The 13,481-nt window shown below is 45.8% G+C and overlaps 1 protein-coding gene across 2 annotated transcripts in view; it reads right to left on the bottom strand.

Moving 5' to 3' along the window:
• Positions 1-13,481, bottom strand: part of PODN (podocan) — a 64,075-nt gene that overhangs the window by 37,279 nt on the left and 13,315 nt on the right. For both annotated transcript variants that reach the window (XM_068242411.1, XM_068242412.1), the window contains exons 3-4: positions 12,527-12,620; positions 10,145-10,209 (exon numbers count right to left, since the gene is read on the bottom strand). In XM_068242411.1, coding sequence (XP_068098512.1) covers positions 10,145-10,209; positions 12,527-12,620 — 159 coding nt within the window. The remainder of the gene's footprint in view (positions 1-10,144; positions 10,210-12,526; positions 12,621-13,481) is intronic.

Below are 13,481 nucleotides of genomic sequence, written 5' to 3'. Positions count from 1 at the left end.
CCTGGGTGAGGTGGAGACTGGGGCAGGAGGAACTGACAGGCAGCGGAGGCTGATTTGCCTGTGCTGGGGTCACAGTCAATCAGAACTACAAGCAGCTGCCCCCATCTGAGACACTTGGGAGAGGTTTCCCGGCCGCCATAAGCCCCGCCCCCTACCGCGGAAGCCCCGCCCCCGCATAGGACTCGGATGGTAGGATGGATGGCGAAGGTGAGTCCTGCCATCCACATGCAGGAAAGGCCATCTGCAGCCCGTGGAAGTTCATTTAGGTTGGAGCATGTGTCTGGATGGTGGAAGTGTGCCTAGAGGAAGCACCATCTCCTGTTCAGAGGAAGCCCAGCCCACCTGCACAGGGGAGAGGTCACCCCCAGTCTCCTGTGCACTAAGGAGTGCTTGTCCAGCAGGAGGAAGACTTGCCTGGAGGAAACCTTGCCCCCTTAGGACTGCGGAGTGCGGAAGAATGGACACCTGCAACCAGAATTTAGTAAGTATGAATCTACCTGCCCCCATTGTCTTCAGTGACCTTTCCCCTCTCCCCGCTAGCTCCAGTGACCTTCTTCCTCCCCCCAGTAGCCCCAGTGACCTTTGTCCTGCCCCTGCTAGCCCCAGTGACCTCTTCCCTCCCCCCACTAGCTCCAGTGACCTCCTCCCTCTTCCAGTGGAGTACTGCCCCCTCCACTCCAGTAGCTCCAGTGACCTCCTCCCACCCCCACTAGCTCCAGTGGCCTTTTGCCTACCCCAGTTGACCCAGTGAGCTCCCTCCCCGAGCTCCAGTGACCGCCTCTCTCCTTCACCACTAGCCCCAGTGACCTTCTGCCTTCCCCCACTAGCTCCAGTGACCTTCTCCCTCCTCCCACTAGCCCCAGTGACCTTCTACCCCCCCCCCCCCAGTAGCCCCAGTGACCTCCCCCCACGTAGCTCCAGTGGCCTCCTCTCTCCTCCCCCACTAGCCCCAGTGACCCACTGCCTTCCCCACTAGCTTCAGTGACCTTATTCCTCCTCCCACTAGCCCCAGTGAGCTTCTACCCCCCAAGTAGCCCCACTGACCTTCTGCCACCTCCCACTAGCCCCATCAACCTCCTCCCTCCCTCACTAGCCCCAGTGACCTTCTCCATCCCCTCACTAGCTCCAGTAAACTTCTGCCCCCCCCCCTCCCCCCCACTAGCTCTAGTGACATTCTGCGTCCCACACTATCCCAAGTGACCTTCTCCCTCCCTCCCCCCACTAGCCCAAGTAACCTCCCTCCCCCACTAGCTCTAGTGACTTTCTCCCTCCCCCACTAGCTTCATTGACCTCTGTTGCTTTTTTTCTCCTGTTGTGGCCACTCTCGGTGGGAAGAGGGGGGGATACGTCTCTCCGCCCTGGTCTGAGTAGTACTCTAATACCTGGTACACACCATGCAATTTCCTGTTAGATTGGCAGTTGAATCAGTAACTTCCAGCAACAGCAATCTGATTTCTGATCATTTTTCTGATCGATTTTCCAATCACTTCTATACAAAATTGATCAGAAAAATGATCAGAAATCAGATTGGACCTGTTGGAAATTATTGATTCAACAGTCAATCTGATGGGAAATTGCATGGTGTGTACCAGGCATTATCTGCTATATAATCTTGTGTGTGTGATCCATGACTTTGAAGCTGGTAGTGAGTTAGTTTAATTCATTCTTAGACAATCTGCTATGTGATCTCCTGTGTTGGCGGAGTAGGTGTTTTCTTTATTTTTGAAACCTACCTCTGATTTGGCTGCCTTCAAAAAAAGGTGGTATAGCCAGTTACAAATTGTAAAGGCCTATACCCAATACAAGTTTTTTATGGCATTTTCTACAACTATCCATTTTTTTTTATCGACAAGCGTTTCCGTGGTCTCGGGATGTGAGTACAGGTGTGTTATTTACACAAATGACATTTCGCAATGTGTGGTGATAACAACCACAAAGGATCGGATCTTTAAAGAGACTCTGTAACAAATTTTTCAGCCTTAGTTCTTCTATCCTATAAGTTCCTATGCCTGTTCTAATCTGCTCTGGCTTACTGCAGTCTTTCCTAACTGCACTGTCTCTGTAATAAATCAATGTATCTTTCCTCTGTCCTGTTTGTCGGGCTAAGGATTGATTGTGTGGAATGTGCAGGGCTGCTTGTGATTGGTAGAAGCGATACACACCCTCTGCAGGCCCCCTGCACACTGTGAATGACTCACACACTATGCTTAGCTGAGCCTATTAGAAGCTGGTTAGTTTGTTTGTAAACACTGCCTAAAACTGTTAATTACAAGCCAGGATTGCAGCAGAGAGTGGCAGAAACAGCACAGAGGGGCACAGGAGAAAATAATGAATAGAATGGTATGCTTTTTATTGTAAGAATATTAGAGTACAGATTCTCTTTAAGATCCCCTGCGACTCTCACGCAAAGTACCGTGAATGTTGGGGGGGGGGGGGGGGGGGGGCGTATTTTTGACACTCGCCCTGGGAGAAATTTATCCTAGAAACTGCACTGGTAATGGCTTTAACACCAGTTAGACAAAACAAAAGAACTTACTTTGGAAGTTATGGAGAACTGTTAGATTGAAATATGCAGGCAAACGGTCAAGACATACATTCTGGTTTCCAGTTCTATTTCATTTCTAGGCAGCAACATCGTCCTAAATCTAAACCTATCCCAAGTCCAAAAAGTCAAACATTTTCCATTTATATAATAAATCCTCATCACAGAAATCACCCAGAAAATGTTCCATACATTGCATTTATTACAGTGCAGCCACCTCTTGCTCCTAGAGTCATATTAGACTACTCACAAAATCTCAAGGGTTATTTCACCTTACTTATTTTCTTTTTCACTTCAACTAGAAGTAAAGAACATTTGTCCGATAAACAGTTCAGGAAAATTAATCATTATTTAACCACTTCACCACTGAGGGGTTTTACCCCCTGAGCACCAGAGCAATTTTCACCTTTCATCGCTCCTTCCATTCATTCGTCTATAACTTTATCATCACTTATCACAATGAAATGAACTATATCTTGTTTTTTTCGCCACCAATTAGGCTTTTTTAGATGGGACATTATGCCAAGAATTATTTTATTCTAAATGTGTTTTAATGGAAAAATAAGGGAAATAAAATATTATTTTTCAGTTTTCGGCCTTTATAGTTTTTAAATAATGCATGCTACTGTAATTAAAACCATTAAATGTATTTGCCCATTTGTCCCGGTTATAAAACCATTTAAATTATGTCCCTATCACAATGTTTGGCGCCAATATTTTATTTGAAAATAAAGGTGCATTTTTTTCAGTTTTGCGTCCATCCCTAATTACAAGCCCATAGTTTATAAAGTAACAGTGTTATACCCTCTTGACATAAATATTTAAAAAGTTCAGTCCCTAAGGTAACTATTTATGTATCTTTTTAATTGTATTTTTTGTTTTTTTTTTATTACAAAAAAATAAATAAATTGGGGAGTGTGGGAGGTAATGAGTTAATTTTTAATGTATAACTAATGTATTTGTATATGAAAAATGCTTTAGGGTGTAGTTTTACTATTTGGCCACAAGATGGCCACAGTAAGTTTTGTTTATGCGACCTGCAAGCGTACAGGAAGTACGCTTGCAGGAAGTTCAGGGAGGCTTTTTTCACAATGATCGCGCTGCTTCTCGTAGAAGCAGCTGATCATTGCGGGAGGCTTAGATAACGAATGGGAAAGGTTTTTCCCGTTCATTGATCTCCAGGCGAGCGGGCAGCGGCGTGCACGAGCGCGGGGGCTCGCGGATGAGCGAGCAGGAGCACGGACAGTGGCGGGAGCGGCGTCAGGTACGGATTTCTCTGTCCCTTGGTGGTAACAGGGTGGAAAAAGGGACGGAGAAATCCGTACCGCTGGGGGTAAAGTGGTTAAAGTGACATGTGACATGATGATAAACATATACACGTATAGTGCTAGCCCTACCAAGAAGTCCCTTTCTGTGTTCCAGTACAGCAAGAGTTAAAACAAAATATGAGTTTGCAAAACAGGGCTGAATTTACCATAAGGCACTGTAGGCACATGCCTACAGGCGCCTGATGATGGAAAGGGCAGCTCAATTCCCTTCGCTAGTGCCTCCCTCCTTCCTTATGCAAAGTTTCGAGTTGATTTCAAATGAGGTTACTCACCCAGGTCTTGGCATTCTATTGATGAGATCTCCCTTTAGCTGGGGGCACCTATAGCTTCTTAATACTGAGGGTACCTCTGGTTACCTAATGCTAAGGGACACCTGTAGCTACCAATGACGGGCAAGGGAAGTATGGGAGAAGTGACAGCTGGGACAGCCAGCACACTTTTGATGCGGTTCGGAGGGGGTTTGTAGGTTCATGGAGGGCGGAGTCTAGGGTGCCAGGACATCTGTGCCTATAGGCTCCTGTGATTTAAATCTGGGCCTGATGCAAGAGGTTGTGGAACAGCTTGTGAATTCAGTCTGGTTCCTTTTTTTTTTGTAAATTAAGATTTAGTGCAAGAAAGTTCAAAGGGTCATTACTTCTGCAGGGCTGGTTTAGGGGGCCGGGGCAAACTTAAAGGATACCCAACTATAAAATACTTTCCTAGCAGAAAATGGCTTCTGAGAGTAGGAAGGAGATAAAAAAAGGGAATTTCTTATCAGTGTGGGTCATACAGTAGTCACTTCCTGTCTGAGTCAGGACTAAGTCAGCCACTTACATACCTGATATTTAACTCTTTCAGGCAGAGAAAGAAAAAAGGAACACAGCATAGTTATTTGTGTGGTTGGCACTGTACATACCCATGCCTATCTCATCATGTCACATGTCACTTCGGGTATCCTTTAAAGTACTCCTGTACCACCGCCTGAGTAACCTGATAAAGCCGCAGCATACGTCACCTACTCCTGGTTCCTATTGCTGTCTTCTCCACCTTGTCAGATCTTTTGTGCAAAAAGATGAGAGTTGATGGGCATCAGCTGCATAAAAACCCTTTATTGTGGTGGGTAGACACAGTGGTTACAGCAGTGGGGGGAAAAAAGAGATGTCTGACAGCTGTTTCGCAGAGATTAGCTCTACTTCTTCAGAGACTCATTGCAGATAGTGGCCTGGCTGGGATTGGAACCGGGGACTCAGAACTGCCAGGCAAGAGTGCTAACCACTACACCACCCTGCGACCAGGCCCGGTCCACCCATGATGCCAAGTGAGGTGACTTCCTCGGGCGGCAGTAGTCTGGGGGCGGCACCAGGAAGAAACAGGAAGTGAAGAGAGTGCCTGGCCAACCTATACTGGGGCAACTGTACCTGGCCAACCTATACTGGAGGCAACTGTACCTAGCTACCAATACTGGGGGCACCTATACCTGGCTACCTAACTATACTGAGGGTGTTTTTGGGGGGCTCATTGCAGCTATAACGTGCGGTGCAAATTGTTGGGGGCTTTGTGATCATTCCAATTTAGGGGGGGGGGGGGGCTCACAAGTTTGTTTCAGGCAGCAAAAAGTCTACAACTGGCCCTGCATGCTGCCATACGTAAGTGTGACCCCTGCAAAAAGTTACATAGTTCATTTTCCTGCTGAAACCCCTTCAGCATGAAGTCTCAGAGCCGCTGCTGATCAGGGCTGTTGGATTTCTATGTGTGGTCACCGTTTCCATCTCCCTTCTAAGAACACTTGCAGTGCCAGGCAGGCCCGAATTGTCCGCTTGTTACAGCACATTGTAGTGTAGTTCAGCTGTGACTGCCAAGTGCAGAAACTCTGCCAGTTCTCATGGAAGTCAGCCCAGCGCTTGTAATGACTAAACGGGCCCGTCCAGGGCAGCCCAGGCCCTCTCCTCCCTCCCAGCACTGCAAACAAGAGGAATTCATTAAAACATGAATCTGGTGCCGGCCTGGCAAAGGAGAGGCGTATTCTCAGCCAGAGCGACTTAGTGTAAAAGTGGTTGTAGCAGGTTTCTTATGCATTTATTGCTTTTTATTAATAGGGTGCAGAACTTACACACACAGGCCTCATTTTGCAACCATACAGAAAAGAAAAAATACACTATTTCGTAAAATATATTAAAAAAAAGAACTTAACCACCCACCGACCGCACGCTTATACCGTGCGTCGGCAAAGTGGCAGCTGCAGGACCAGCGACGCAGTACTGCGTCGCCAGCTGCAGGGGCAAACGCAGGATTTTTAAGGGGCGGGTTCCTGAAAGATCCAGAAGCACTTATGTCCCCGAGTGCTTCTGAATACAGGTGGCTCCATACTGCCCATGCACAAAAGTGCGCTGGCGTATTACGGAGCTGCCTATCTTTGGAAGTACTCAAGGACACACGTGTTTCTGAGGGCTTCTGGTAGCAGCAAATGTGAACGGGGTACAGCGCTGGAACAACTCCCCAAGAGAGGAACAGGAGATAGACTTAGTTTGGACAATTCAGTGGAATATGCTACATAGTGTCACATAGCGCAAGCGATACCCATATGATGCAGGGATATATGCATCTGCGGAAGATGTCGGCGCTACATCAATACTAAATAATAATAATTTGCCTCACCAGGATTGCACTTTATTTATCTTTCCTGTATGACAAGAACACACAGCCAGCTCTAGGGGAAGAGGGAAACAAAGGTGAATGAAGGAGGCTGGTGCACACCAAGAGTGCTTCTGAGCGTTTTTCAAATCAACAGTGATTTGAAAAGCGCTTGGCTAATGTTACCCTATGAGGGTGTTCCCACAGCAGCGTTGTGATTTTTTTAAAATCGCAGGTATACTGCATGTAGCATGTTTTTGAGCAATTCATTCAAAAATCGCTCTGAAAATCACTTCACAAAATCACACTCACAAATTGCTAGCGATTGCTATTGTCATTTTGGCGTTGCACTAGCCCTGAGAGAGGAGTGGAAACATTGAGAATAGCCTGAGATGGAGCAGAGAACGTATCTGTATTGCAGTCCCACATCACACAGGCTACTTGCCTGTAATCGGACTCCTGTCCCTGTCAGTCTCTCACACAAGTCAGAAAGAAGCCCTCCTGGAGTCTAGGGACTGTCAAAAACTTTTCAGCTTGTTAAACACCTTACCCACACATGCAGTCATTATAACAATGGGGAGAGACCAGACAGATGTTTGCCCACGGACCCTCCAGGCAAGCTCTGCATCATGCTGTGTATATTTACCAGCTTGCCTGTACTCTAATTTCATCATGTCTGACACTTCTGTGCTGTGGAGAGTCCAGGACTCCATAATCAACATTCTCTCACTGCAGGCTGCATCTTCTTGTGAGGGAAGCTGCCTCTCTCATTATATTAGCTGGAGGGAAGCACCAGAAGTAAGAAGGGAGGGAGAATGAGGCTGTTTATATTATGCGGGCTTCCCTGGCTGAATACACAGCTCAGTGCAGGGGGGAGGTTCCAGACACCCGGAATAGCCCCCTCAGTTCGCCAGTGAGCTGCAGGCTGATTAATCAGGAAGCAGCCGCTCGCGCGAGCGGCTGCTTCCTGTCAATTCACGGCGGGGGGCTCCGTGAATAGCCTGTGGGCCGCCGATGGCGGCTCGCAGGCTAAATGTAAACACATGCGGAAATAATCCGCTTTGTTTACATTGTACGGCGCTGCTGCGCAGCAGCGCCGTAAGGCAGATCGGCGATCCCCGGCCAATCAGCGGCCGGGGATCGCCGCCATGTGACAGGGGACGTCCTGTCACTGGCTGCACAGGACGGATAGCGTCCTGTGCAGCCCGGATCACTGGGCATGACAGGTAGGAGAGGGAGGGGGAGAATGTCGCCGCGGAGGGGGGCTTTGAGGTGCCCCCCCCCCCACAACATGCCTGCAGGCAGGAGCGATTAGACCCCCCCTGCACATCATCCCCATAGGGGGGAAAAAAGGGGGGCGATCTGATCGCTCTGCGTGCCCACTGATCTGTGCTGGGGGCTGCAGAGCCCACCCAGCACAGATCACAACAAACAGCGCTGGTCCTTAAGGGGGGGTAAAGGGTGGGTCCTCAAGTGGTTAACCAAGGATCGAACTTCATCCCAATCAATAGCTGATCCCCCCTTCCCCATGATAAATCTTTTCCTTTTCTTGAATAGATCATCAGGGGGCTCTGCATGGGTGATTTTGTGGTGAAACCCCTCCCACATGTGTGATGTCATGACCATGGTCCTGGCAATTTTCTGTCTGTGAACCTTGTTGCGTTGTGGGAAATAACAGCTTTTTCTCTCTGTGCATAGAACCCTACAGATCACCTGGAAGAACTAAAGATGTCACCTCCAGTGATAACGTCAAGAATGTAAATCAGGGAGAGGAAAGATTTTACAATGGGCAAACACTGACTAAAAAAATCTATATATGAATATTGTAAAAAATAATATTTCTGCAGGTTTCCATCTTTACTGTTTCTTTGTAATGCCGAAAGTGACATCCCTTCTGCTTTTTTCTTCTTTTTTTTTCCGTCAACCCAGCTCAGTGTTAATTTTCCCTCCCTGCTGCCATAGCTTACTGTCCCTCCCACAGCAAACATCACTGAAGCAACAGGCCTACATCACTGTGTAAACTCTTCAAAGGGAGGAAGGGGGACTCAATAACCTTCTGGCCATAGTGTCCTTATCTTATCCACAATAGGAAGCTTTCTGCTATTTGCATGCTGAGATAAGCTTGTTACTGTAGTTAAGAAAACAAAAACTTTCCAACTGGTGCTACACAGTTTCTGCAGTTAGGTAAAAGCAACCAGACTAGGTAAAAAAAGGGACATTAGGGAACTATTTTAGCAAAAAAAGGGTTTACATATATTTTTGGGGCACTATTTGGGGCATTTTTTAATTACTGGATGTTACAACCCTTTTAAGACCTGAGCTCTGCTAACAGGAAGTACCAGGGTGGGGAGGACTTCAACCCTGGTACATAGGTGTCCATCTACACAATGGGTTTTTGAATTTGTTTAGTCAAGTATCAATTTACAAAGTTACACTAATATTTATAATTAACACTAATCAATAAGACTGCTTTCAGAATTTTCCTTGTTCATATGGGTTTTAAAAAGAAACAACTGGTTTAACAAAAGCAATCAATTGCAAACAAGACACAAATGAGAAGAAAACCCAATCTAAACTGTGAAAACAGTTGAGGAAGATGCTATGGTGAACAGGGAGGGTGAATGAGATAGAAATAATTCAGAGATAACGTATGATTATGCAAATTTTGCAAGGAAACATTTGTAGAGCTTGAAATTGAAGCAAACTCCACCTTGGCAGGACTCGACTGGTCCAATTTCAAGCACATAAATTTGCATACAAAATTTGCATAACCTACATCAACTCATAGTTATTTGCATCTCATTTACGATTCCTAGTGGCGAAAACCATCGCCCAGTTAAGCGGACCAAACACTTTATAATGTTTAGCCCTATTCTGCATTCAAAATTCGAATCGGGCAAAACTTTGTTTACCACTGGGCACATAGACGTTGTAATTAGCCCTGCAATTGACCTGCTGGCAACATTCAATGATTGGGGATGGCGGTTCTTTGGCTGACGTTAAACTTGATATCTATGGTGATTATGGGACAATTGCAGTCCGATTAGGTTGAGTAATGTATTAGGTAGCTTTAGAATCTGTGCCCCGGTAGAGCCCACACTAACCACTAGGGCCAAGATCAACAAGGTAAACTGTCCATGAAAACCAAATCCCGGTTCATCCACAGACCTCCTACTTCTACTTCCCTTCTAAGAGGTTCCATTTTTTTCTTGGTCAGTCAGTCTTCTTCTGAGAAGGTTCTCCTTTCCCTAACCACTAACCACTAGGGCCAGAATCAACAAGGTAAACTGTCCATAAAAAAACAACAAATGCAGGATCATCCAGAGACCTGCTACTTCCACCTCCCTTCTCAGAGGTTGCATTTTTTTTTCTTGACCAGTTAGTCTTCTTCTGAGAAGGTGCTGTCCTTAATCTCTCCTTTCCCTCCTTCATCAGCATGGACATAAAAGCTCTGACAATTGACGGTGGAGGACAAGTCCTGCACATAATTGTGGAAACCCTGACTATGTAGGAACATTATGTAGGACCAGTTACAGTACCCCAATGCAGCGATATTGGGGTGAAGAAGGTTAGTATCTGCCAAAAGGAGGAGTTCATGGTCCCCACTGGGGGGTACAGGAGAGGATTAACAAGCATTCAAGTTTCATTTATCAAATCTTCATACCTTATTGTTGGCTAAGTAGAGATAACTGAGGTTCTCCAGTTGTTCAAACAGATCATCGGAGAGTCCTGAAAAGGTAAAGAAGTGGTGAGTTGGGCTAAGAGCGTGATATTCAGTGCCCTTGATAATTGGTTTAGCAGCTGCAGTAGTAATTGTGCATAGGGATGCTAAAATTTTATTTCCTGCTTAGCGTATCTAAATAAACATCCAGGAAAATCATAATCTGTGAGTCATTTGTACATCACTGTGCCGTCACGTTTAGGACCTTCTGTTTTTTTTTGAAGGGCCAACTATATAGTACTTGATGGAGAAGTACAGAGTAGGCTAGATGAGTAGAAGAAGAATGTCTTGACCATCGCTCGACTGAGGGGATCCGCCAGTCCAACTGCTCAGTAGATTTTTGGCAGAGGCGGCTCCGACCAGCAGCCTCGGTCAAGAACCACCTAGTATGTGTACAAAGCATCAGTCACTTTACATACAGGAAATAGCTACTTAGAGCCCACATTTAATATCTAATGTCTGTATTTCAATAATAAGCTTTAAAGAGAATCTGTATTGTTAAAATCGCACAAAAGTAAACATACCAGTGCGTTAGGGGACATCTCCTATTACCCTCTGTCACAATTTCGCCGCTCCTCGCCGCATTAAAAGTGGTTAAAAACAGTTTTAAAAAGTTTGTTTATAAACAAACAAAATGGCCACCAAAACAGGAAGTAGGTTGATGTACAGTATGTCCACACATAGAAAATACATCCATACACAAGCAGGCTGTATACAGCATTCCTTTTGAATCTCAAGAGATCATTTGTGTGTTTCTTTCCCCCTGCATCTCTCATGCACTGAAGTTTCAGGCTGCTCGTTTCTTCCTGCAAACAGCTCTGCCTGTGTCTGTAATTCTTCAGTATGTGAAAGCCCAGCCAGCTCAGAGGACAATTTATCCAGCTTGTAAAAGATAAGAGAGAAGAGAGACACTGCCCTAATCTAAATAACACACAGGTAGTGTGCATAGAGGGGCCTAGAAGGGGGAGTTCATAGCAGAACCACAACACTGAAGAACTTGGCAGCCTTCCAGACACAGGCTGACAAGTCTGACAAGAGAGAGATAAGTTGATTTATTACAGAGACTGTCATAGTACAAAGTGCTGCAGTAAGCCAGAACACATTAGAATAGCTTTTGGAACTTGTAGGATGATAAAAAACAGGATGCAATTTTTGTTACGGAGTCTCTTTAAAGGGACACTATTGATGGACATGTTTTTTTCAATTGAGATAAGAAATGTTTGGGAAGTGCTGCTAAGTGTTGGTGTATACATCTGAATCCTTATCTCTCTGTTTACTGTTATCTAATCCCTTTCACACTTTTCTGATGGCTGTCTGCTGAAATTCTGAGGGCAGACTCAGCCATGAGTGGATTCCCTTCACAGTGCATCATTAACTCTATGAGTGCAGAGAGCTCAGTCAGAGACAGGCAGAGCTTTCTCTCACAGAGAGCAGAGGAAGTGTATCTTATGTGCAACATAAGCATCTGTAATTGTGTGTGTGCGTGTGTGTGTGAGAAACCTGATATATGAAAACAAAAGCCTGTCAGGTAATCTGCTTCAATATTACACTGTTCTTAGCATGTCAGACTGCAGAGATTCTTACAGATTCATACCTCTGCAAATGAGACAATCCAAACGTAGCTAAAATCTAAACACAATGAATTACCGGTAAAGCTTTTGCCTCTGATATTTAACATGAATAATAGAAAAATGTTTACACAGCTACTTAGACATTATTTGTGCATTGTCATTTTAGAACACATGGTTTGATAGAGTTCCTTTAAGCCTTATATACAGTATATATATATATATATATATATATATATATATATATATATATATATATATATATATATATATATATATATATAGTGTTTTATTACGCTGCCTAAAACTTCTTGTCAATGTTTGTTCTTGTTTGATTTTAGGCAGCAAAGTGACTCATTTGGAATGGATACAGCCACCCTCGTTCAGGCCTGATTCCTAGATCTTCGTTAGTGCAGCTGTGCGATGATCTCACATGTATGATGTAATGGTCACAGAAACACACACAGGGCTTGATTCACAAAGCCATGCTAACAGTTCAGCACGGGTGTGCTAAACTGTTAGCACGTGAAGTGTCGTTTGTGGACTTTTGCGCGCGCAATTTGCGGCAAATTGCACACGCAAAAGTCCGCGGTCGCTGAATTGCGGCACTTTGCACGCACAAAAGTCCGCAAACGGCACCTCACGTGCTAACAGTTTAGCACACCCGTGCTGAACTGTTAGCACGGCTTTGTGAATCAAGCCCACAGAGTGGTCGGAAGTTCCCTCCCCCCTCCCCCCCCTATTTCTCTACGCTCACCTCTTGAAGTAAGACGGTTGTTCTGCAAGTTGAGGGTCTCCAGCCGATAAAATCTGATCAGATCCTCCGGAGGTATCTCCTCTATTTGGTTATTCTGTACAACTTACAAAATGAAACGTTAATGCACAATGCTGAGAATCGCAAGGCGAAACAAACAGCCAGGTAAATAACTGAAATTCACTTTTTTGGAGTTAAAATGTCACCAGCGTCAGCTGATTCTGGATGGTGCGAGGACACAAAAAACAATAATATCAACCCCTCCCTCACCCGCGTCACCAGAGTGGACATCACACACGAGTTAGGGAGGAACTCCGCACATGGATAGAGAGGACCTCTATACAAGTGGTTTCTAAATGTTTGTTTGGGTCAAGGCAGTGCTGGCATTAGGTGAAATGGGGGGTAGGTATTAATACGCCACCGGTGAGCTGGCGCAGGGTGAGCCGAATGACGGAGGAGTAATTTGCGGTCCGGCGATCGTCGGAACCCCGAATGACTCTTAATCGCCCCACATATTACATTACTGCTATATTCTCTGCGCTGAGCACCATGTGCTGAAACCACCTGCTTCAGAAAGGGGGCCCTGGGCAAAGATGAACATGTTTCCCCCCATATACTGGTATTATATAGCCTTTGCCCCTCAACCCCCGATTTAGCAGCATTTGGCGGCCTTTGTAACCCCCATCCCCACATTGCATCATTGGGTCGTTTTTCTTTTTTTGGGGTCGAAAACTGCTCTCTGCTGCTATGGGAGGCTTTGGAAGTTGGGCCGCTCCGTACTGCGCATGCGCGAGCACGCATTCATGCACACTCGCGCAATACGGAGCCGGCCGTCTTTGGGAGCACTCATGCTCCTGCAAACTTCCAAAGCGGGGGCAGTGAACGGGGGATCCAACGCTGGAACGCAGGGACCGTGAGAGGAAACAGGAAGGCTCTATGGGACCCAGAGCCTTCCCTC

This window comes from Hyperolius riggenbachi, chromosome 6 (assembly GCF_040937935.1).
Source record: "Hyperolius riggenbachi isolate aHypRig1 chromosome 6, aHypRig1.pri, whole genome shotgun sequence".
Lineage (NCBI taxonomy): Eukaryota > Metazoa > Chordata > Amphibia > Anura > Hyperoliidae > Hyperolius > Hyperolius riggenbachi.
This window is presented reverse-complemented; position numbering and strand designations above follow the sequence as displayed.